The sequence below is a fragment of the Podarcis bocagei genome (assembly GCF_964188305.1).
Source record: "Podarcis bocagei genome assembly, chromosome: 13".
NCBI classification, from domain to species: domain Eukaryota; kingdom Metazoa; phylum Chordata; class Lepidosauria; order Squamata; family Lacertidae; genus Podarcis; species Podarcis bocagei.
Window position 1 is genome coordinate 56314939 of NC_138138.1, and position 25469 is coordinate 56340407.

The following is a 25469-nucleotide window of genomic DNA, read 5'->3' on the forward strand; positions in this document are numbered from 1 at the left end:
AGAATTTAGGATTTTAGAGTTGCAAGGGACCCCCAAAGGTCATCCAGTCCGACCCCCTGCAATGCAGGAACCAGTCCTGTTCTACCTCTTCCGGAAGACCTGCGAGCATGGATGGATGGAGCAGGCCTTCTTGACAACTCCGGGTTGCCGTCCCCCCAGCAGCGCTTTAAGAAACCAAACCAGCGTCTGGATGGGCCCGGATGCAAACTGGGCACAGTGGGGACCCCCCGAACCCTCACGGGTTAAAACAGGTTTTGAGAGGGCAGCAGATTCTGGCACAGTCTTCAAGGGCAGCCCAAGGCGGCAGCACACTGCAGTAGTCTAGGCAGGAGGGTTCCGGGACTAGATGTCACCCTGGATTTTAGCTGGGTGTGCTAGGCTCTGCGGTGTGACCCAGCAGGAGCCCCCGGGCCGATTTCTAACGTTAGAGAGTTGAAAAAAAGATATAAATAACTAGAAAATGGAGGGGGTGTTGGAAAGAGGGGGGAAAGGTGAGGGGCGCATGGAGATTTAGAAAGCAGCGCTGAGTTTAGCAGTCCTACTCCCAAGAAAGTTTATAGAATTGTGTTGCGAGGGCTCCCCAGGGGTCATCCAGCCCAACCCGCTGCAATGTAGGAAAAACTGCTGAAGAACCCCCGGTACTTTAAGCCTCCAGTGAAGGAGACGTGATCTACAAGGCTGCAGGATCTGACCCATCCCGGGCCCGATCCAGCAAGGCTCCCTCGCGCCAATCCCGTTTTATTTCAGAGCTGGATCAGGGCCCAGGTTAATACGTGTGCGCCTCGCGTGCAAAAAACAACAACAACGACACCCCCCGCGATATATATATATATTCCCCGCCCCTGCCGGGCCCTTGGGGAGTCGACGCCTTTTGCCAAACTGCGCGCATCTCCGGAGACCCCGCGGGCGCTAGGACCGCCTCGCCGCCGCCTGCAGCCAGCGCTGGGTATAAATGCAGGGCATGTGGGTCTGTTTGCAGTTTGCATGAGGATAAACCAGCCTGGGAGGGAGCCCAAAGTGGGGGGGGGGCCGGAGGAGCCTTGCTGGGCCCGCGCCGCGCTGCGTAACGGGCGCGCCCAACCTCTCCAAATCCTTGGCAGCCTCCGCGGACCCGGGAGCGCAGTTAAAGACCCCAGACGCGTCGAGGAGGAGGAGGAGGAGGAGGAGGAAGAGGTCCTGGTTTCTCTGCCGCAAGAAGGAAGAGAAAGGAGAGGCACGTGGTCGGTGTGCGGAGAAGAGGCGCAGGGTCATCCTTGCAGCTTGCAAGAGGGGAGCGCGCCCCCCCCCCAAAGCCCTTGCCACCCACCAGCTGCAGCCCTTCGGTGCGCGGAGGCAAGAGGCGGAAGGGAGAGCAGGATTGCAAGCCGCGGCCAGGTTAATGGCACCTGCGCCTTGCGGGAAGGAGGTTTAATTGCGATTTAAAAGGAGAGGAAGGTGCGTTTGGGGGCGCGCCTGTGTGTTTGCGGGTGGAGAGAGGGGGGAATCCCTGGTTTGCTAAACCCCGCACTCCTCCCCAGCCCTTTTTATAAAATTTGTTTTTCCTGCTTGGCTAGAGGCGGCTGCAGAAGCGGCTCGCAAGTTGCTGTTTTTTTGGCCGCCCTACATTTTTCTTGCAGGTCTTGGGTGACCATTGGAGCGCGCGCGCGCCCCTCCTCTCTCTCTTCTGGAAAAAGGTTTGGGAGCGAATCGGAGGCTTGACTTGTTTATTTATTGAAAAGCCAGCTGCGTTTTCTGCGCTTGAAAAGCCAGCTTTCCCTATCCCCCCCCCCAGCTCTTGCAAAACACTTGGCAAAAATAAAAGACAGTCGCCCCTCTCCGCGCATGTGTGTCAAACTGGCCAATTCTACCCCCCCCCCCCCAGCGCCCTCCTTTCACCCACTTTTGTCGTTTCGGAATGCGTTCCTCGGGAAGCCTCATCTTGCAGGTTTAAAGGCGACTTTTATTTTCTGTTCACGTGTGTATGTGGCACTTGGGTACGTCGGGAGTCGCCGTACGTGTTTGCTTCTCTGGGGTCCCTCAGCCCTGTTATCAGTCGCTCCTGTTTTCCTTGCTTAGGGCTCAGAGCCGCCTCTGCACGGTGGTTCCAACATCTATTTTTTATGGAAGAAAATATTATTTTTGTTTTCTGCATTAGAGAAAACAAATTTGCGAACTTGCACTAAGCTCTGGAGTTTGCCACACAATCCCAAATTTTGCCAACAATTGCGGTTGACATTTTTTCCCCTTTGGAGCAGATGTTCCCTGTTAAAGTTCCCTTTCGGTCTGCAGCGTTGAGATGATGCAAAAACCCCTCTAGATGTTCTCTGCTGGGCTGGGGGGGGTGCCTAGAAAGCACATTAAAATGTTCTCCCCCCACGGCAAGCCCAGGTTAATGAGAAGACCCATAAACATTCCTTCTGGCCAGTCAAAGGAGCTCATGACCTGATTCCATTCCTTCCTTATTACCATCCCATAATAATAATAATAATGGCACCTGAAAGACTTTTTTTGCAATGAATCCATCCCCCTCCCTTTCTTTTAGGGGTGGGAGGTGGAGCGCAAACATTTTTTATTTTATTTAGCAGCTGCTAAGTACAGAGAGCGCCACACTTGCCATGGAAAAAACTGCGATGATTTATTTTCCCCTTCCTGCTCTCTTCGCATGTGATTTTTATTAGAATCAAACTGCAAGCGGTAGCTTTTGCAAAAAAAAAAAAAGGAGACTTTGTCTGCTGGAAAAGGACTCTCCTTCCAAGGCAAACAAGGGTTTTTTTGGCATGGGGGGAGAAGATCATTGCAAAAACTCCAGGTTACAAACACAATTTCGGCGTCTGGCCATAGTTTTCCCCCTTCTTCTTTTTTGTGACTTTGCAACTTGGAAGAACTTGGCTGACACACTCATGTACGTGCTTTTGTGTGTGTATGTTTTCCCTCTAGAAGGAAGAAATGAACTAAATCTCACACCTGGAGAGAGTTGGTGACACCTGAGCCTGAGAGACGGGAAGCTATTCTGTGCCAACCTGGTGGGCGGATGGGTCCTGGAAGCGATTCGCTGAGGCTCTTTCCGATTTGCAAGGGATGACTGCTGCTCCTGGGATGTGAGCCTCTGAACCTCTCCGGACAGCTTCGGAAGGACCTTTTGCTCTTCCCGCCGCGCGACACCCCGGAAAGGTGGTCTCTTGTTGCTTAGACAGGGACGTAGCCGGGCTCCCCCTCCTCATTCCTTCCCGAATCGGCCAGCCACTCTTTGTTCGGCGCCCCCTTTGTGCCCTGGGGTCCTCTGGATGTGGCTTGCCTTGTCCCTGGCACCAAAACTGGCCTCACGTTTTTCTGTGTGCATAACGTGCCCGAAATCTGGTACTCAGGGCATCACACTGGATGATTCTGTGCCATCTGTTGCTTTAGCAAGAGTCTGTTCTGTTAATTTCCCCCTCCCGGGCCTTGGCATGCGCTGGGCAAAGGGCTTCTAGAGTCCCGGTGGCCATGGACCCCTCTGTGACCGACTCCGCCTTCTCGGACGTCCACCTGTGCGGCTACCTGCGCAAGCAGAAGTCCCACCGCCGTCGCTTCTTCGTCCTGCGGCGCGGCAGCGAGCGAGGCCCCCCTCGCCTGGAGTACTACGAGAACGAGAAGAAGTTCCGGGCGGGGGGGCTGTGCACGCGCCCCAAGAGGACTTACCTGCTGGCCAGCGCCCTCAACGTCAACAAGAGGGCGGACGCCCGGCACAGGCACCTCATCGTGCTCTACGGGCGCGACGGCACCTTCGGAGTGGCAGCCGAGGACGCGGAACAGCAGCAGGCGTGGTACGCGGCGCTGGTGGAGCTTCACTCCAAGGGTGAGTGGGATGGGGGGGTCCACGTTGGCAGGGGGGGTGGCATGAGAGCATCGTGGTGGCATGGCATGGCGAGGAGTTTCTGTGCCCCTGACCCATGCCACTCCGCCTGGCCTGCGCCGGGGGGAATTCATGCATGTGACCCGCGGAGTTGAACTCTTTAACTCCCTGCTGCAGGATTTGAACGGTCAGTGGCTACTCTTGAGTTCCTCTCGTGCTCAGATCCTCCTTGCTGGTTTCTCACAGGCAATTTTTCAGCCACCGTGGGGACAGGATGCCCGACTAGATGCCCCCCCCCCCGGCCTGATCCAGCAGGGTTGTTCTGATGCTGCTGTGGAGCCTGCAGGCCCAGTGGCAGTCTATCTTGATTCTTAATTATAAGGGGGATTTGGCCACTGTCAAACAGGATCCCCAACTGGGTGGGCTCTCCTTATTTTCTTGGAGTATCTTCAGCCTTTTAAGCCAAACACGTCTTGGGGAGGGGGGATGTTCATAATTTTTTTCTATTTATTCCTAAGGTGCTGCTGCTGCTGCTGTTCAGCTCAGGCCATGGCCCACACAGGCTGGCAGCAGTGGCTCTCCAGGGATTGGCCCTGGGACCTCAATTCCCCACCAGAAGCGTGGCTTACTTACGCGAGCGATGCAATAGGAAGCTTTATACGGCGCCAGCCATCGGCTCACCTAGCTCAATACTGCCTGGTACTGACCGGCAGTCAGTCAGCCATCGGCCCACCTAGCTCAATACTGCCTGATACTGGCTGGCAGTCAGTCAGCCATCGGCCCACCTAGCTCAATACTGCCTGGTACTGACCGGCAGTCAGTCAGCCATCGGCCCACCTAGCTCAATACTGCCTGATACTGGCTGGCAGTCAGTCAGCCATCAGCTCACCTAGCTCAATACTGCCTGGTACTGACCGGCAGTCAGTCAGCCATCGGCCCACCTAGCTCAATACTGCCTGGTACTGACCGGCAGTCAGTCAGCCATCGGCCCACCTAGCTCAATACTGCCTGGTACTGACCGGCAGTCAGTCAGCCATCGGCCCACCTAGCTCAATACTGCCTGGTACTGACCGGCAGTCAGTCAGCCATCGGCCCACCTAGCTCAATACTGCCTGGTACTGACCGGCAGTCAGTCAGCCATCGGCCCACCTAGCTCAATACTGCCTGGTACTGACTGGCAGTCAGTCAGCCATCGGCCCACCTAGCTCAATGCTGCCTGATACTGGCTGGCAGTCAGTCAGCCATCGGCCCACCTAGCTCAATACTGCCTGGTACTGACCGGCAGTCAGTCAGCCATCGGCCCACCTAGCTCAATACTGCCTGGTACTGGCTGGCAGTCTTTCCCCTGCCCTCCCTGGAGATTGAGCCTTCTGCATGCCAGGCAGGTGTCCTGCCACCAAGCCACAAACCTTCCCCCTCCAGGCCCGTTGGTGCATTTACCGCAGTACTGCCTACACAGGTGGGCAGCAGCTCTCTCTGGTTTTGGGTAGACCCATACTTGATGATAACTGCCAGGGGTTGAACTGGGAGCCTTCTGCACGAGTGGCAGAGGCTATACCCTGCTGAGCTGTGGAGGCTCTACTCCACAAAGCTACCTTCAGTCTGTTTCTTCCTGCAAGCCCACATTTGTGACCCAAGGGGGGCTTTTCCAGGGCCACCAGCAGAGGCGTGTCTTTGATTTCCGACCCTTTAAACTGGCGATTCCGCCGACGCAGCGGGTTGGACTAGAGCAGTGTTTCCCAACCTTTTTTGGGCAAAGGCACACTTGTTTGATGAAAAAAATCTCGAGGCACACCACCATTACAGCCCCGTGACATCAGCGCGCAGCGTCACGCCGGGAGGGACGCACGAAAGTGTAAGTTTCAATTTTTTTCCCTCCCCCTTGCCGGGGAACCTCCAAGCTTTGGGGGTGGGGGGGAAGAGGCAGCAAAGCGAGGCAGGAAGGAGAGCGCGGCTTGGCTGGGTGAGCTTTGGCAGGGAATGAGAGCCGCGAGGCGGGCGCTGCGGACAGAGGCGCTGCCCGCCGAGCTCGCAGGCAGCCAGGCAGGCAGACGGCGAGAGCCCCGCGCTGGGCGGCCTCTCGCCGCCGCCGCCCCGCCTCTCGCCGCCCGACTCGCCCGCCTCCCTCCAGCCAACATCTCGCGGCACACCAGGCAACATCTTGCGGCACACTAGTGTGCCGCGGAACAGTGGTTGGGAAACACTGGACTAGAGGACCTTTGGGAACCCCTTCCAAATCTATGGTTTTGTGATTTCCCCCAGGGGTTCCTGGAGGGGCAGTTTTGTTCCACAAAAACAGTGGTGACGGAGCTTCTCTGCGGTACGTGACCTTCTGCATCTTAAGTCAGATGCCCAGGCCCGCTTTCCTCAACCTGGGTGCCCTCCAGCTGTTTCGGAGAGACAGTGTGGCGTAGTGGTTAGAGCGCTGGACCTAGGACCTGGGAGAGGCCAGGGTGTGGCCCGGGGGGGGGGCAGTCACTCGCTCTTAGTCTAGCCTACCTCACAGGGTGGTTGTTTCGAGGCTGAAATGGGGAGGGCGGGTATGTACGGGATATAAATGTGATAAATCAACTTCTTTGCACGCAGAAGTTTCCCAGTTTGATCCCAGGAGGGCTGGGAAAGACACACATCTCTTGCCTGGGGGTCTATTTTTCTCGCTTCCAGGTGGGAGCAGGTGACAGGGCTAGAGACACGGGGTGCATTGCAGTGGGGTGGGCTGGATGACCCCTGGGGGTCCCTTTCACCTGCACAGTACTGTGATTCAACGTGTCTCCTAGCCCAAGATCAGGACCTGATGGTCCTCAGAGGTCCTTTGAGCCCATTTCACAGATTGGCAAGCACAAACACATCCTCTGCAGGCCACGGGGTTAGACTAGATGGCCTCTGGGAGACCCCTACCCACCCTGTAATGCCGCCACCCCCCGTTTTGTTGTGCTCTTATCCAGCCTGGTCCCCTCTAGCTTTTTTGGACGACAACTCCCATCAGCCCCAGCCTGCAGGAGGGTCCCAGGTTAGGGGAAGGCTGCTCTAACCATTGCTCTTTGCTCCCCTTGCGTGATTCCTGGGCCTCTGCATAACCTTTTTTGCTTACCCCCTGCTAATTATCCAAGCTATTTATTTCCTCCTTGCTCCCAGGGTCTTGTTGCTCTGCAGGCGCCGTTCGTTGGTCTGGGCCAGGGAGGCTGCCGGCCAGTGTAGACAATATCCAGCTAGACAGACCTAGAGTCTGTCTCGGCACCAGCTTCCTATGTCGTCATTTAATCCAAAACAATGAGGGCTAGAACCTTGATTTGTTCCTAGGGTGCTTGGCTGCACACCTGCTTGGCATTCAGAAGCCCCCATGGTTCATTTCTCGACAGTATTTCCAGGTACGGCGGGGAGACAGACCCCTTGCCTGAAACCTTGGAGAGCTGCTGCCAGCCAGTGTCTGCACTATTGAGCTAGGGGGAACCCGAGTGTCTGGCTGGGCAAGGGCTGCAGTTCAGTAGCAGAGCGCTTGCTAGACCTACAGAAGGTTGCAGGATTCAGTCCTGCACTGCACCCACGCTGGCGAGGTGCAAGCGCAGCTGCCAGCCAGTGCATGCAATATTGAGCTCCCCATGGCTCTCTTGACCTATCTCAGGATAATGGTGTCCCTCTCCTCCCCCCGGCTTGAGGCTGCTTTGGGAGCAAAGGTTTCCCTGGGACCTTTGGGCTAGATCTCTGCAGCCCAGCCAGCCGTATCCTGGCCCAGAAGCGCTTGCAGGCGTGGCGTGAGGAGCCGGCCTGCCAGGGAGGAGGGAACTGGCTGCGGGCAAACCTTGGAGCGGGGTCAGGAGGGTCCCGTGCCAAGCGCTGGCCTCTGCGGGTGTGAGCCTGCCCTGAACTTTGCTCCCGGCGGGGCGCGCAGGGGTGTCACCCAAACCCAAAACCTTCTCCCCTTGCAAGAATTATTCTGGGTTCAAGCTGTGCTTCCTTGCAAAACCTCTTTCCCCTTTTCCAATTTTGCAGCTTGCGGTGTCGGAGATGTATGTTTGTGTGCGCAGCTGGTATGTGCCGCCTGGTACATAATGTTCTGTCTCTCTCCTCTCCCCCCCTATACTATTCCTTGGGGGGGGGAGGCTGATTTTCCTGGGAGAGAGAGGCAGAGAGGCAGGTCCCAGGACTCCTGGGTTCTCCTGGCACACAGGGAGTTCTGGGTCCAGACCAGCAGTTTCTTTTTTTGGGGGGGGGGGCGAGGAGTTACCCCCTCACACACACACCTTGGTCCCACAACCCCATCCTCAGTGCCCCTTCCAGAAAACCCATTATTCTGAGCAGTGCTTTTCCACTTGGCCTGCGAAGGAAGCGAATGATAAAACTCAAAAGCGGCAATGGGTAACTGCGCATTTATTAAAAACCCAGCGTGATTTAATCGGCCGGGCGAAAGGCGCAAGCGCGACCCAGATGCAGCCGGCTTTCCAAAGCATAGTGGTCATTTTTTAAAAAAAAAACATTAGTTTTTTTAACATATCGTTTTCAGCAGCAATTAAACATACTTTTACATCTTTTTTTACTTCCATCAATTGCATCTGAAAATTTTCCCATCTGTTCGCTTCATATACATTTCTTACATTCAAATCTCATAACTAATACCTCTGCTCTTTCTCTACTTTGCAATATTTCATATATATTTCTCCGTACAAAACTCCTTGTAGTCCTACTAGCGTGATTTGTTGACTACAGCCGCCCTTCAAGTAGTTCGTATATTTCTTCCAATCTTCTGTGAATCTCTGGTCTTGACGGTTTCAAATTCTTCCTGTCATTTTATCCAATTCTGCCATTAATCAAATCCATTAATCGAAGTCTGGTGCCATTTGCAATGTCTGCTGCGACTCATGCTTTCCAAGAGGGGGGTTGGTCTAGATGTGCTTTGGGTGCCCCTTCCGACTCTGCACTCCTTGGATTTTACACCTCCAACGCCCCTTTGCCGCCCCCTTACCTCTTGACACAATCCCCCTATTAAATCCTGTTGTCCCCGTCCCCCCTACTTTGAGAAGGGGGTGTGTGTCTGTGATTCACAGCTGGACCTGCAACACCTTTCTCTCTGAGCATCTTCTGTCCTCTCCCCCCCTCGACTTTTCCCCCCCAACTGTTTAGCTTAAACATTTGCTCTTTCCCGAACCCCGGAGTTAACCTCAGGTTGGCGAGGGGGGGCTTTGAATTATCCTGCCACAATCTCCCCGGCAACCGGTCCCTCTCCTTCCTTCCCAGGTGACGCGCGCACGGCGGTTGTTGCCAGGGCGCCCGGCTGTTTTTGGGTCTGTTTACCCGATTCTCTTTCCATCCGCCCACTGCCTTCACCTTCTGTGCCCCCCAACCATTGTCCTCCCCCCCTCCAGCCCACTGAATAACCAAAGCACTCCTTGCCACATGGCCAGATCCTGCGGGGTCCCAGTGCAAGAGCAACTCTCCGCTCCTGCGGCGTCCAGCAGCTGGTCCTCGGAAGCGCCGCTGCCCCCAATTGTGGAGCACAGGGCATAGCCCTCGTGGCTTAGTCACCTTCAGTAGCTCTCTCCTCCTCTGTGAATTTGTCCCGTCCTCTAGGTTAGTGGTCACGCCTGCTTCCTGTGGCAGGCAGTTCCGCAGTCCAACTGTGCGCTTCCTTTTCTCTGCCCAGGGTCAGTGCATCTTGCTTTTAACCAGAAGGTCGGTAGTTTGCGGCCACCCAGGGACGGCTGCAGACAGGATTCCTGCCTTGCTGGAGGGGGTTCAGCTAGATGACCCTCGGGGACCCCTTCCAACTTGCAGGTCTATGATTCATTGGAGGTTTCTAAGCGGAGGTGGGATGGCCGTCTGCCCGGGATTCGACTGCAGTGCCTCTGCTCATTTCCACCTGGCCTGGACCTGGACTGTCTCCCGCTACTATTAGCTGGGATACGAGACCCTGCATCTCAGGGTTGTGGGTTTGATCCCCACATTGGGTGAAAAATCCCTGCGTTGCAGCGGGTTGGACTAGATGACCCTTAGACCCCGTTCCAACTCTACAATCCCGTGGTTTTCCTGAACCCTCCTCCAACACTCAGCTTGGTCGGTGTGCCTTCTGAGTTAGGAGAAAGGAACTTCTCTGCACCATCATGTATGCTTTACTTGAGATTACTGCCTTGGTTGTCCAAAAGACCTTCAGAGGTACTTTCCCCCTGTACAATTATTTATTTGCAGAATCACAGAAGACCTGGGAGGGGGACCCCCAAAGGTCATCCAGCCCAGCCCCCTGCAAGGCAGGAATTGCAGCTGACTGAACGGCCTCCTTCTCACTCGCCTTTTCCTCTCTCGTTCCCCCCCTCGCAGGAAATGCCCCCCTCGGCCGCGATTCGGCCTCCTCCCCCCGCCCGCCCTTCAAGGAGGTCTGGCAGGTCAGCCTGCGCCCCCGGGGCCTGGGCCACACGCGCAACTTGGCCGGCGTCTACCTCCTCTGCCTGACGGAGAAGACCATCGACTTTGTCCGGCTGAACTCGGACGTGGCCGCTGTGGTCCTGCAACTGCTCAGCGTCCGCCGCTGCGGCCACTCAGAGAACTACTTCTTCATGGAGGTTGGGCGCTCGGCCGCCACGGGGCCCGGCGAGTTGTGGATGCAGGTGGAGGACCTGGTGGTGGCGCAAAACATGCACGAGACCATCCTGGAGGCCATGAAGGCGCTGAGCGATGACTTCCGGGTCCGTACCAAGAGCCAGCCCCTGGCCTCCACGCCCATCTCGGTGCCGCCCCGGCGGCAGCACCCGGGGAACCCTCCGGCCGGCCAGGGCACCTTCCTCTGGCGCCCGCGTCCGGAGAGCACCCCTTGCCTTCCCCACGTGCCTGGGGCGCAGAAGGTGCCCGGGCCGCGGAAGCCGAGTTCCCTGAGCGACTACAGCGCCGTCTCGTCGGACGAAGGCGGCTCCAGCCCGGGCGAGTGCCGCCGTCCTGCCGGGACGCCCGACCCCCTGGCCTACCTGCTGGTGGGAGGCGAACTAGACTACGTCACCATGGGCAAGAGGGCCTCGCCAGACAGCGCCTCGTTGGCACGTTGGGCGGCGGCGGCGGAGGCCAACAAGCGGTCCTCTCTGCCCCCGGTGGCGCTGGAGAAGGAGGGTCTGCCACGGAGGAAGCCGCCCGCCGTCTCTGCCAGCTACCCGGAAGGCCTCAACCTCCGCGGCTCCGACCCTGGCTACATGGCCATGTTGCCTGGCGTGCCCACGGAGGACCATGGTTATGTGCCCATGGCGCCGGGCAGCGCCTCCCCGTCCCGCGAGCGAGGAGGCTACATGCTGATGTCCCCCAGCGGCGGCAGCTCCCCGGACGGCGCGGCCCGGTGGGCGAAATCCCCCGGCGGCGGCGACTACATGGATATGTCGTCCGCCAGTCACTCGGCTTCCAGCACCCCGCCAGAGCGCAGCCCCCTGCCTGGCGGCGCCCCCTTCTTCTCCCTGCCCCGCTCCTTCAAGCACGTCCCAGAGGCCTTGCTGCGCCCTTTCGGCCCCCGCCACCTCTCCGGGTCCTCGTCCACAAGCTCCGACAGCCTGGAGGAGGCGGGCGGACACCCGCGGACCCTCTTCGCCTGCCGGGAAGCGGAAGCGCCGCCCCGCAGCGCTGGCGAGTACATCAGCATCGAGTTCGGGTCCTGGGCGGCTGCAGACTACATCAACATGTCGGCCGGGGCTGCGCCAGAGGGACTCGCCCCGTCGGCATCTGACAACTACGCCGAGATGGCACCCGGGACCCGACTGGTACGTGCCCGCTCGCAAGGGAGGAGGCGGCACTGCTCAGAGACGTTCCCCGAGGCGGAGAGGAATGGGGTGGCGCCCCCGGCCGGAGAGGCGCAAGTCGAGCCGGGCCTGAACTACATCGACTTGGACCTGGCGAATGAGGCGGTGCCTGTCCTGCGGCTGCCAGCGGTGCCCACTCCGGCTGGGGTGATCCACAGCTATGCCAGCATTGACTTCCACCGCTCTGGGGAGCTGCGGGGGCAGAAGGCGAGCTCAGAGGGGGCAGGTGAGTGGTGTCGGCGGGAAGGTGGGGCAGGTACCTGGTTTTCAACAACATGTCTGTATCACCATCTGAACATCGCGATATATTGGTATACAGTGGTACCTCGGGTTACATACGCTTCAGGTTACATACGCTTCAGGTTACAGACTCCGCTAACCCAGAAATAGTGCTTCAGGTTAAGAACTTTGCTTCAGGATGAGAACAGAAATTGGGCTCCGGCAGTGCAGCGGCAGTGGGAGGCCCCATTAGCTAAAGTGGTGCTTCAGGTTAAGAACAGTTTCAGGTTAAGAACGGATCTCCGGAATGAATTAAGTACAAAACCAGAGATACCACTGTACAGTCATACCTCAGGATGAAGATGAATACGCTTCAGGTTGAGCATTTTCGGGTTGTGCTCCGCAGTGACCCGGAAGTAACCGAATGCATTACTTCCGGGTTTCACCGCTCACGCATGCGCAGACGCTCAAAATGACGTCACACGCATGTGCGGAAGTGGCGAGTCGCGCAGTCGCGTGTTACGTTCGCTTCAGGATACGAATGGGGCTCCGGAACGGATCCCGTTTGCATCCAGAGGTACCACTGTACAGTGCTACCTTAGTTCTCAAACTTTATCTGTTCCGGAAGTCCGTTCCAAAACCAAAGCGTTCCAAAACTGAGGCGCTCTTTCCCTTAGAAAGCAATGCAAAACGGATTGATCCGTTCCAGACTTTTAAAAACAACCCCTCAGACAGCTTGAATTTTACTATCTAACGAGACCATTGATCCATAAAATGAAAGCAATAAACAATTTACTGTACTATAAAATAAATAAGGCAGTGTTGTGATGATAAAAATTAAACAAAAAATTTTATCTGCGCTGATGATAGTCATTGTTCCGCAGTCATGCAATCAATCGATCAGTAGCTGAACTGGGTTCCACACAGTCACAAAAACAAATTAACCAAAAAAGCCTCCAAAAACAAAAACGCAAAATAAATAGTGAAAACAAAAGTGCTGCCAAACTTAATCCATCCTGGAAGTCCGTTTGACTTCTGAAATGTTCAAAAACCAAGGCGCAGCTTCTGATTTGTGCAGGCGCCCTGGAAACAATATCCGGCAGCCGCATTGGACTTTCGGATTCCAAATTTTTTTTGAAAACTGGAACACTTCCGGGTTTTCGGCGTTTGGGAACCAGCAAAGCGTTTGAGAACCAAGGTAGCACTGTATCGCAATGTCTGAAATAAGGACAGAGCTACATAGAGACATTTGCTGGCTTCACAGTTTCCCCCACTTTGTGGTTTTTGCAAAGCAGACACACATCATGATTTCCAATATATCTCCAGATCAAATATTAGGAAACTGGTATCGCTATACTGACTTGAAACCCGTTTTGGAGGATATATGTCGCGCAGCCCTGACACACATCATGATTCGTGATATATTGCAAGGTCCAAAACTATGAAACCGATATCACGATGTGGACTTCAAACTGGTTTTGGGCGATCTATCAATACATCTCGCAGCCGTTCTCTGCAGCGTGACAAAGAGGATTCTTGGGTTGGGGGGCGAGGACGGCTGCATCCGTTTAAAGTTCGGCCGTTTCTTTTCATTATTTGTTCAATTTTCCTACATTCGGGGCAGTTCACAGCATAAAAACACATAGGTAAAAACACGAAACCCGTAATAAAACTGGGAATGAAGACACAAACCAATCAACGCCCCTGGACGCAAAGGATTCTGGGAGTCGTGCTTTGTGAAAGGGGCTGGGGGTTTTGAGGAGACTCCCTTAATCCCCTCGCAAACCTGCAATTCCTCTTCGCTGGGAACCTCAGGGATGAGAATACGGGTCTCCTCTTGGCACCCTAAACGAACTACAATTCCCAGGATGCACCCTTAACGAACTACAATTCCCAGGATGCACCCTTAATGAACTACAATTCCCAGGATGCACCCTTAACGAACTACAATTCCCAGGATGCACCCTTAACAAACTACAATTCCCAGGATGCACCCTTATCGAACTACAATTCCCAGGATGCACCCTTAACGAACTACAATTCCCAGGATTCTCAGGGGGGAAGCCGTGTCTGCTTAAAGCTGTGTGATTCTGCTTTAAAGGCGTGGTGCGGGTGAGGCATTTAAACAGAGGTTGGGTGACCACCTGTCATGAGATTCTTCAGCCGCAATTTCTGCTTTCCGGGGGGGGGGGGCGGGTTGGACTAGATGGCCCCTGGGTGCCCCTTCCAACTTTACAATTCAGAGATTCTATGAAACCTGCTGACAGGGAGAGACTCTCCTCTCCGTGGCTGCTCCTCCTCCCGGGTAAACAGGCAGGCTTTTCGCGGAAGCATTTACTAGGGGCTGTTAAAAGTCTATTCCTAGCCTGACGGGATTGAGAAACATGCAGTGATTTTTTGGGTTAGGGAGAGAAAGGTCACTGCTGCTCCTGGCTTGGAAGCTGGGGGCAGGCGCTTCTCCTTTGACACGGTGGCTTGGAGGTCCCTTGATAATAATAATAAATAATAATAATAATAATAATTTATACCCTGCCTATCTGGCTGGGTTTTCCCAGCCACTCTGGGCGGCTTTCAACAAAAATATTAAAATACAATAGTTATTAAACATTAAAAGCTTCCCTAAACAGGGCTGCCTTCTGAAAGTCTGGTAGTTGTTTTTCTCTTTGACATCTGGTAGGAGGGCGTTTCACAGGGCGGGAGCCACCACTGAGAAGGCCCTCTGCCTGGTTCCCTGTAACTTGGCCTCTCGCAGTGAGGGAACCGCCAGAAGGCCCTTGGCGCTGGACCTCAGTGTCCGGGCAGAATGATGGGGGTGGAGACGCTCCTTCAGGTCTACTGGGCCTTTGAGGCCGTTTAGGGCTTTCAAGGTCAGCACCAACACTTTGAATTGTGCTCGGAAATGTCCTGGGAGCCAATGTAAGTCTTTCAGGACTGGTGTTATGTGGTCTCCCAGTCACCAGTCTAGCTGCCGCATTCTGGATTAATTGTAGTTTCCGGGTCACCTTCAAAGGCAGCCCCACGTAGAGCGCATTGCAGTAGTCCAAGCGGGAGATAACCAGAGCATGCACCACTCTGGCGAGACAGTCTGCGGGCAGGAAGGGTCTCATTCTGCGTACCAGATGGAGCTGGTAGATGGCTGCCTTAGACACAGAACTGACCTGCGCCTACATGGACAGCGGTGAGTCCAAAATGACTCCCAGGCTGCGCACCTGGTCCTTCAGGGGCACAGTTACCCCATTCAGGACCAGGGAGTCCTCCACACCTGCCTGCCTCCTGTCCCCCAAAATAGTACTTCTGTCTTGTCAGGATACAACCTCAATCCGTTAGCCGCCATCCATCCTCCAACCACCTCCAGACACTCACACAGGACCTTCACCGCCTTCGCTGGTTCTGATTTGAAAGAGAGGTAGAGCTGGGTATCATCCGCATACTGATGAACACTCAGCCTAATAATAATAATAATAATAATAATAATAATAATTTATTTATACCCCACCCATCTGGCTGGGTTTCCCCAGCCACTCTGGGTGGCTTCCAACAAAACACTAAAATGCAATAACCTATTAAACATTAAAAGCTTCCCTAAACAGGGCTGCCTTCAGATGTCTTCTAAAAGTCTGATAGTTATTTTTCTCTTTGACATCTGGTGGGAGGGAGTTCCACAGGGCGGGTACCACTATAGATGTTGAAAAGCATGGGGGAGAGGACAGAACCCTGAGGCACCCCCCCCCTTGGCTAGATCGGGGCCGCAGAACTGCTGGGAGGGGACACCGCCCCCCAAGAAGGGTCACCCCGACCAACCCCCTTTCGGATCAGGAGTCGCAGCTACAGAACCGCTGGCGATGGGGGTCCACGCAGCCTCTTGCTTAAAACCTCCAGCGAAGGAGAGTCTGCCCCCTAGAATTGTAGGTTGAAAGGGTCCCGGGTGCAGGTCCTGCGCTTCCAGCACAGCTAGGTATTTTTTAAAAAATCGCAGCCTTCCTAAGTTGTTTCAAAGTATTGTATGTATTCAGAGAAGTAGTGCTGCTTCCGGCTGAGCAGAGCCACTCCGGCTAGCAGCATAGCTGTCAACTTTCCCCTTTTCTTGCGAGGAATCCTATTCGGAATAAGGGAATTTCCCTTAAAAAAAGGAAACGTTGACAGCTTTGCCTAGTAGCCATCGAGAACCCTATCCTCTTCCTCCTCCATGGGTTTGTCTCATCCTCTTCGGAAGTCCCCCAGGTCGGTGGCTGTCACTGTTTCCAGTGGACATGAGTTCCGTAGGTCAACCACATGCTTTCTTTCATCTTCCCAACATTTTCTTTTTCTTTTTGCAGACATACGTTTTAATAAGTAATGAAGAGCAAATGTCGTTAACAATCAACTCTGAAATCTCATCAATAATAATAATTTATTTTTATCCCGGCCGCAGCCGGGATCAGGGCGGCTAACATCATAAAACTAACACAGTACACAAAGAACATAAGAACATAAAAGCAGGCAGTCAATTATTAAAATTTATAAATGTCAGGGCTCTGTAAACTTCTAAAATATGTTTATTGAGTAAAATTCCGTCTTCATCACCCATTTGGGGTTTCACTGTACCTCCCCCTTCCTGAAAATAAATGCCAGAGAAATCTACCAATTAAACAATGAGAGACTGATAATAATAATAATAATAATAATAATAATAATAATAATAATAATAATTTATACCCCGCCCATCTGGCTGGGTTTCCCCAGCCACTCTGGGCGGCTTCCAATGGAATATTAAAATACAATAACCTATTCAACATTAAAAGCTTCCCTAAACAGGGCTGCCTTCAGCCATTATCCTTCATAGTCTCCAACTGAAATATCTTTCCCCCCCCTCCACCTTCCAATATTCAGTTGTGTGGGCTGCTCACGAGTTCGAATCTTACAAGAGAGAGGGCAGAAAACGTCCCCCCATCCCTTTTCTCCCTGCCGGGCATAATTTTGCAAACTTCTACAACGCCACCATTTGCTCGCCTTTCCTCTAAACTCCTTTAAGCGTTTTCCTGCAATTTTGGGAAACAGGTTAGCATCTCCCCTACTCTGCCCAGCGAGGAAAAACGTCGGGTTTGGCTTCTTCCTTAACCACGGTGATTTCCAAACCTCCCTGCAAGGCCTGGGGCATGTTTGCTTTGCTTTATCAGCCGCCAACCTGGCGGCGCACCTGCCGCGAGGCTCACCTGGTGGCACAACGCGGTCCGGAATTACTCCTGGCAACGTACCCAGGTGTCCCAGTTTGCGGTCCCTGTGCTCTCCTCGGGCGGGGAGGAGAGGGACGTCATTATCCCGAGGCAGGCCAACAGAGCCACGGGTAGCTCAATATTGCAGACACAGGCTGGCAGCAGGGGTGGCACCTTGCCAGCGTGGGCGCAGTGCAGGACTGAATCCTGCAACCTTCTGCAGGCCTAGCAAGCGCTCTGCTACTGAACTGCAGCCCTTGCCCAGCCAGACACTTGGGTTCCCCCTAGCGCAATATTGCAGACACTGGCCGGCAGCTGCAGCGGCTCTCCAGGGTTTCAGGCAGGGGGTAGCTGGAAATGCTGTCGGGAAATGAAGCATGGGGCCTTCTGCAGGCCAAGCAGGTGTGCAGCCAAGCCTGGCTCTGTATTTGGGCTGAGCTAGGGCGCCACACAGCCCCCTGTCCAATTTCTGCATATTCATTTATTCAATTGCAAATTAGATCCCCTCTTTTTCCCACCCCAGGGAGCTCAAATTTGTAAACTTAAAGATGGAAGAAAGTATTCCTTCCTCTCGTGCGGCACTCGAACTCATGGACATCACACAAAACCTGATCGGGCAGATAAAAAAGAACCACGCGGTTAACCTGCGGAACTCCCTCCCACAGCAAGCAGCCCCAGCCAGCAGCCCAGATGGCTTTAGAAGACAAATTTGTGGAGGTGCAGGAAGCTGTAGGGAGAAGAGAGGGGGGTCTTGTGTTTGAATCCTGCTTGCAGGCTTGCCACGGACCACTGTGGGACCAGAGGGGCCGTTGAACTAATGAAGCAGGCTCTTCGTATGCAGTCCTCTCCCCCCTCATTTAACCCCCACAACAACCCTGTGAGGCGGGCTAGTTGGGCAGGGGTCTCCCAGTGAACTTCCTGGATGTGGGGCACAATTTGAACCCTGGTCTCTCCCAGGTTCTGGTGTGGTGCTCTAACCACTGCACCGCCGCTGCCTCTGGCATTGCAAACGGTGGAGCTGGCCGTGGGTTGAAAAATCTTGGCCGGCCTCCTTCCCCGTCTTAATTTCAGGTCTCTAATTTGGAGAGGTGTTTTCACAGCTGTAAGGTTTAAGTTAAGGCCACCTTGGCAGGGCCAAGATCCCTGGACAGAATTAGGGTGGGGGTCTCCCCTCGGATGACCGGCAGAAGCATTTGGGCTTCGGAGACTGGAGTGGGGAAAACCAGGAGTAGCACAAAAAGAGGCATTTTCCTCCCTCTCTGAGGCCTTTGTGCTCTGCTTAGCATGTGGAACTCCCTGACACATGATGTGGGGGTTAGTCACTGGCTTGCTTTGGGGGCTTTTAAAGGTGACTTAGACCAATCCCATGGGCGTCTACCCAAGGCTGCTGCTTGCCACAACAGATTGATTAATAATTATAAATTAATTGCTTTTGTATTACTTCCTGCTTCAGAGGCAGCCCGCCACAGAATACCAGTTGCCTTGGAGAAATATGGAGTGGGTATAATGGGGGACTGGGCTGTTGCCCTGGCAGCCTAATAATAATAATAATAATAATAATAATAATAATAATAATAATAATAATAATATATTCAATTTATATACCGCCCTTTATTAAAAGATCCCAGGTCGGTGTACAACATTAAGAACACATTTTGCAGAGCGCCGTAATAAAAAGCGTAACAGCATAATAAATAATGCAGCTTAATAATAAAATAATCATAATAACAGTGCCCCCCCCCCAGCTCTAACAGGCCATAGATTATTTCATGGCCAAAGGCCATTGAAGAGGAGGGGGAAATTTTTTTATTGGTTTTCACAACATTACAAACAAACACATAAGACAAACAAACAAAAATCATAGCCTTATTGAAAATTACACTTACAGTGGTACCCCGCAAGACGAATGCCTCGCAAGACGGAAAACCCGCAAGACGAAAGGGTTTTCTGTTTTGGAGGCGCTTCGCAAGACGAATTTCCCTATGGGCTTGCATCGCAAGACGAAAGCCCATAGGGAAATGCTGGCGGTCGGGAGCAAAGACTTTCGCCCACAGCCGGCCTTCAGAAGAGGTCCTGGACCTCTTCTGAAGGCCGGCGGGGGGCAAAAGTCTTTGCTCCCCCCCCCCTGCCTGCCTTCCCGGGACAGCGGAGACTTCTCCGCTGCCCCGGGCGATCTTAAAATGCTGGGGGTCGGGAGCTAAGCGTTCGCTGCCGACCCCCAGCATTTTAAAATCTCCCCGGGACAGCAGAGAAGTCCCGCCCCGCTCGGGATGGCGGTGCAGAGCTGTCTGCCGTCCCGGGATTAGCGCAGCTCTGCGCGGCCATCGGGAGCCGGGGGGCGAAGCCCGCCCCGCTCCAGATGGCCGCGCAAAGCTGCCTGCAGTCCCGGGACTGCAGGCACATCTGCGCCGCCATCCCAAGCGGGGCGCTAAGTCCTGCCCTGCTCTGGATGCCAGCGCAGAGCTGTCTGCCGTCCCGGGACTGCAGGCACATCTGCGCCGCCATCCCAAGCGGGGCGCTAAGTCCCGCCCCGCTCTGGATGCCAGCGCAGAGCTGTCTGCCGTCCCGGGACTGCAGGCACATCTGTGCCGCCATCCCAAGCGGGGCGCTAAGTCCCGCCCCGCTCTGGATGCCAGCGCAGAGCTGTCTGCCGTCCCGGGACTGCAGGCATATCTGCGCCGCCATCCCAAACGGGGCGCTAAGTCCTGCCCCGCTCTGGATGGCGGTGCAGATCTGCCTGCCGTCCCGGGATCAGCGAAGCGTTCGCTGCCGACCCCCAGCATTTTAAAATCTCCCCGTGTCCCGGGGAGATTTTAAAATGCTGGGGGTCGGCAGCGAAGCCCTTGTTCCCCCCCCCAGCCCCCCCCAGCCTTCAGAAGCCCTTGTCCCCCCCCCCCAGCCTTCAGAAGAGGTCGGGGGACAGACTGTCCCCGGACCTGGTCTGAAGGCGGTTTCCCTAGGAACGCATTGATTGATTTTCAATGCATTCCTATGGGAAACCGTGCTTCGCAAGACGAAAAACTCGCAAGAAGAAAAAACTTGCGGAACGAATTAATTTCGTCTTGCGAGGCACCACTGTATTATCATTGTTAAGTGACTTCCTCGCTTCCCCTTGGTTGAATTTCATTGCATGTCCTTTTAACGGATTTCCAAATCACAGTTCTTATAAAATTTAACTTAAACATTAACCCCCTTAGGTCTTCACCTTATGAAATTAAACATATTAATTCATCCCTTAACATAAAATCCTAGGCCAATTCAGTATCTGCAAGCTGCTTTCAGTTAATTTGACTTAACATATTTAACTAAGTAATCCTTAAATTTAATCCACTCTTCCTGATACTCGTCCTCCTTCTGGTTGCAGACTCTTCCGGTTAGGTTGGCCAGCTCCGAAAAATCCATCATCTTCATCTGCCATTCTTCTGAAGAGAAATGTTTTTGCCTGGTGTCTAAATATATGTGACGAAGGCGCCACCACTGAAAAGGCCCTGTTCTCTTGTTGCCTCCCTCTGGTGGGGAGGGGATGTAGAAGAGTGATGGGTCCGGGGTGCTATGTATGGGGAGAGGGGGTCCTTAAGGTACTGAGACCCTGAACCATGTCAGGCTTTAATCACCCAGCCCCATATCCCCCCCCACCTCTCCAGAGACATGATACAAACCCTTTCCTGCTTTTAACAGAGAGGTGTCAGTTCTTAGATTTCTTCAACAGCCTGCAGGATCAGACCAAAGGGGTCCCCTCTAAACCAGCACCCTGTTCTCACAGCGGCCACAACCAGATGCCCATCAGGGGAGAGCCCGAAATCAGGATTCGAACACAAGACCGGCACTCTTCCCTCCTGCCGTTTCCAGGAACAAGTATTCGGAACCATTGATGCCTCGAATTGTGAAGGGCAGAGTGTAGCCATTGCGGCCGGCGGCTATCGATAGCCCTCCCCTCTAGGAATTTGCCCAGTCCTCTTTTACAGCCCTCCTGTGGGGGGGAGTTCCGTAGTCCATGCGAAAAAGTACTTTTATCTGCCCGAAATCTCCCATCGTTCGTTGTCTGTCCCCTCCTGCCCCCACCAGATTATTTCCAGAGCGCTCTATACCCCGGGATCTCTGCTGGCCCACAAAGGAGCAATCCCCGATTTTTTAGCCTCGGTTTTCCCCAGCTGCGAAATGGGCGCGTCTTGAGAGCCCATTGCAGTAAGTGTGAGTTTCGTAGGTGGCTGCCCCCCCCTTCCCCAACCAAAGCATCTGGTTGGGGAAAGGGTGGGGGCTGCACTCTAGGAAAGGGAGAAACCTATTTGCATGCTCTCCCCCCCCCCCCCCGGGTTTGGGGGCTTGAAGAGAAGACGTCCTCCCCCAAATCCTCACCTGCCCTGTTAAAATTCCTCTCTATATTTATCTGCTTCCTCCGACAGCTGAGGCCGCCTTGCCGTCCCTGGAGAGCGGGGGGGGGGGCAAGTTCCTCCTCCGCTGCTCCTCTCTCCCCCCCCCCAATTCTTTCCTCCCTTCCTTCCCTTCTTTCCTTCTCGCCTTCATGGCAAGGGGGACAGTTTCTGCACACATCCCTCTCCATCCTCTGCCCCGCTGCCAAAGCTCAAGGCCCAGGGGAAATCACTGGAGGAAGGGGCGGAGCAAGGTCTGCGAGGGGAGTGGCCTTGGAGAGGGTCCCGAGGGCCACATAGAGAGGCCTGGGGGCCACATCCAGTCTGCAGGCCACCACTGATCCAGGGCTGCCCTTCTTTTCCTCTAAGCTATTTTCCACTCGTTCCTTTTTTGGGGTGTGCCACAAAAGCTTCTTTCCTTCCTTTTTCTTCCTTTCATTATCTTCCTTCCTTCCTTCCTTCCTTCCTTCCTTCCTTTATCCTCCTTTTTCTTCCTTCTTCCTCCCTCCCTCCCTCCCACAGTCATACCTCTGGTTGCGAACATGATCCGTGCGGGAGACACATTTGCAACCCGCAGCCTGAAGTGCTACGTCTGCACATGCGCGTAATGCGATTCAGAGCTTCTGCGCATGACATCATTTTGCGTTTCTGTGCATGTGCGAGCGCCGAAACCTGGAAGTAACCCATTCCGGTAATTCCAGGTTCAGCACGGACCGCAACCCAAAAATGCGCAACCCGCAGCGTTCATAACTCGAGGTATTTCATATTCCTTCCCTTCCTTCCTTCTTTCCTTCCTTCCTTCATCTTCCTTCTTTCTTTCTTTTGTTCTTTTTCTTTATCTCTTCCTTCCTTCCTTCCTTCCTTTCGTCATCTTCCTTTATCTTCCTTCCTTCATCGTCCTTCCTCTTTCTTTCTTTCTTTCTTTCTTTCTTTCTTTCTTTCTTTCTTTCTTTCTTTCTTTCTTTCTTCCTCCCTCCCTCCCTCCCTCCCTCCCTCCCTCCCTCCCTCCCTCTCTATTTCATATTCCTTCCCTTCTTTTCCCCCCTTCCTTCATCTTCCTCCCTTCCTCTTTCTTTCTCCCTCCCTCCTATTTCATATTCCTTCCTTCCTTCCTTCCTTCCTTCCTTCCTTCCTTCCTTCCTTCCTTCCTTCCTTTCTCTCCCTCCTATTTCATATTCCTTCCTTCCTTCCTTCCTTCCTTGCTTCCTTCCTTCCTTCCTTCCTTCCTTCCTTTCCCTCCCTCCCTCCTATTTCATCTTCCTTCCTTCCTCCCTTCCTTCATCTTCCTTCCTCCCTCCCTCCCTCCCTCCTATTTCATATTCCTTCCTTCCTTCCTTTCCCTCCCTCCTATTTCATATTCCTTCCTTCCCACCATCTCTTCTTCCAGCCCCCCCTCGCTGTTTCTCTGCCCCCCCCCCAGTTTCCATCCTTAAACTTCACCCCCTGCGATGGTGACAGGGCCTCCCCTGCGCAGCCCCGGGGCTTTGTCCTTGAGAGAAAAGGCGAGTTCAGTGCAACAAGATAGAAGCTGATGACATTACGCAACGGACAGAGAAACATCTCTTCCCCACAAAACGAGAATTCGTGGGCATCCAGTGAAGCTGGGTTTGGGGAGATTCAGGGCAGAGAAAAGAAAACTCCCTCTTAGACTGTGGAACTCCCTGCCACAATCCATGGAGGAGGAGAGGGCTACCAGTAGCCAGGAGTTCAAATCCTGCTTGCGAGTTTCCCAGTTGAGGCCGCAGGGGGCCCCGATCCTGAAGACTCCTAGGTTCTGAGGCTCTTTTCTCTTGAGCAGACCTGGCCCTCACAGCCCAGGGCGTTCTGGTTTTCTCTTTTTAATGACACTGGGACCTTGTTCCCAATCCGTCGGGCCCAGACTATAATTTTCATACCAGGGAGAGCTTTGCTGCGGTCTCACCCTGGCACGCACACACAACTCCCCCCCTTTTTTTTTTTTAGTATTTTCCTTTTTTATTCGTTGCTCCAGAAACTTGGCTTCTTGCTGGACGAGAGACGTAGTTATGGGGACAACGCACTCTCTTACGGAGATTTGGGGGGGGGGTCTTGTGGGGCTGGGTTTGGAAAAGCGGATTAAGAATTAAGGACAGTATTGATACCCCAGCCAGATGGGTGGGGTATAAATAAATTATTATTATTATTATTATTATTATTATTATTATTGTTGTTGTTGTTGTTGTTAATTTTTAAGTGCCCTGTGGCTGCTGGGAGGCGCCTTGCTGGGGTCTCTTCCAAGGCCCCCTCTGCCAACAGGAAGGAAGGGACAGGGCCCCTCTGAGCACGTGCAAAGTGTCTGGGGGGAAAAGCTGACCGGGAGGAATAATTCCCCTTAAACCTCTTTTTCGCCCCATCTCTGGGTTCCTTTCTTTGGCTGACCTGGTGCCTGAAGCAGATTTATTTTTTCTCCTCCTCTCTCATTTCAGATTCCTGATTCCGCCAGCAAGGAAGATACGCAAACCGGCCTCCCTTGTCGCCGACATCATTTTTCACGATTGTTGGGATTTTTTGCACTATAGCAATATTGGCTTCTCTATTTTTTCCACCCCTCGGCCGCAGTTCATTGGACGTAAAGTGCCTTTTTTGGGGGGTGTTTACCCCCCCTTCCCCATGGGAGAACTCTGGAATTGTGCCCTAACCTGCTTGCCACCAAAGATGTGTCTGTGTTTATTGGTTGGTGCGCGTGTGGGATTTTTTTTTGGGGGGGGGGATTGTTTGTTTGGCCACCTCTGTAAGTCTGGGAAACGAATTGCCAAAATTCGATTCTGCAAGGTGGAGTTTCCCAACCTGGCGCCCTCCCGCGGCGTTGCGCTACAACTCCCTGGGAGTTATAGCGCAAAGCCACGGGAGTTATGGGAAGAGCGTGCACCCCAGAACTTATTTGCTTAACTTCGGAAATACACACGTGTCGTCGTCCCCCTTGCAAAAAGAAATGCTAAAGGGTACTGCTTTTTTTGCTTCAGAGGCAGCTTCCTTGAACCCGTGTCTCGCCTCTGTGTCGTTTGTGGCCAAACGCCCCACCCGACTCAAGTGCCTGCGCCCTCCTGTGAAGATTCCCCCCCAAATCGCTGCAGCAGTTTGCAGAGAGAGAGGGAATATTTTGGGGTTCCCCGAAACTCCCCTGGGCCCGTCTCGTAACGCCTCGCACTTCTCTGCTCTTGGGAACTGACGGCATTATTTGCTTCTCTCGTATTTGGAAATAAAATAGATTTTCAGAACTGGAAAACGAAGGTGTGGGGTGAAGTTCTGGGGAGGAAATGGGGGTGTCTTGCCCCTTTTGGAGCCAGGGTGGGTTGCAGCAGGGCCACAGGAGGGCGGTTCTCCCCCCCCCCCCAGTGCATGCTTTCGTTCAGATTCCTGCGGGTTGGACTGGATGACCTCTGGGAGCCCCGTGCAACTCTACAATCCTGTGCTCTTAAGGTTTTTAAACAGGTTGGATGGGTATCTCTCCAGCTTCAGCCGTGGTTCCAGGTGGGGCTGAATTTCTTTTTTCGCAAACTCCCAGTGCAGCCTTTCTCAACCTGTGGGTCCCCAGATGTTGTTGGACTACAACTCCCATCACCCCTAGCTAGCAAGGCCAGAGCTCAGGGATGATGGGAGTTGTAGTCCAACAACATCTGGGGACCCACAGGTTGAGAACCGCTGTGACCCAAGGGAAGCAGGGCAGGTGGGCCTGAGGCCCCCCCAAACTCTGACCCAAGCAGTTTTAAAAGTGGGGAGACACCTGGCTTCCCAGTAGGACATGTGAAAAGGGGGTCTTGGTGGACCACAAGTGTAACATGAGCCAACGGTGTGATGCAGCGGCAAAAAAGGCTAATACTATTCTCAGCTGCATCCTCAGAAGTCTAGTGTCCAGATCAAGGGAAGGAATAATCCCGCTCTATCCTGCCTTGGTCAGACCCCACCTGGAGTCCTGTGTCTGGTTCTGGGCACCCTAATTTAAAGAGGACATTGACAAGCTGGAAGGGGCACAGAAGGAGGCAACCGAGAGTGTGGAAAGCAAGCCTGATGAGGAACGGTTGAAGGCGCTGCGGATGTTTAGCCTGGAGATGAGGAGATATGAGAGCCAACATCAAGGGCTGTCCCATGGAACAGG

General features: G+C 53.9%; 1 protein-coding gene across 6 annotated transcripts; it reads left to right on the forward strand.

Annotated features, from left to right (window-relative positions):
• Positions 1-961: 961 nt before the first annotated feature.
• Positions 962-24599, forward strand: LOC308572051 (insulin receptor substrate 1-like). 6 transcript variants are annotated; one of them, XM_081167865.1, is made up of 4 exons: positions 962-1434; positions 2917-3814; positions 10121-11800; positions 23800-24599. In XM_081167865.1, the coding sequence occupies exons 2-4, from the start codon at positions 3463-3465 to the stop codon at positions 23805-23807; spliced, it is 2040 nt and encodes a 679-aa protein (XP_081023991.1). In that variant the 5' UTR covers positions 962-1434; positions 2917-3462; the 3' UTR covers positions 23808-24599. The 6 variants fall into 6 exon arrangements, with proteins under 6 accessions (XP_081023991.1, XP_081023992.1, XP_081023993.1 ...); XM_081167866.1 differs by having other exon boundaries at positions 962-1374; XM_081167867.1 differs by having other exon boundaries at positions 963-1322.
• Positions 24600-25469: the final 870 nt, after the last annotated feature.

Coding starts and splice junctions, on each gene's coding strand:
- LOC308572051 (XM_081167865.1), top strand. CDS start 3,463: ATGGACCCCTCTGTGACCGACTCCGCCTTCTCGGACGTCCACCTGTGC. Junction 3,815..10,120: donor GGTGGAGCTTCACTCCAAGG/GTGAGTGGGATG, acceptor CCCCCCTCGCAG/GAAATGCCCCCCTCGGCCGC.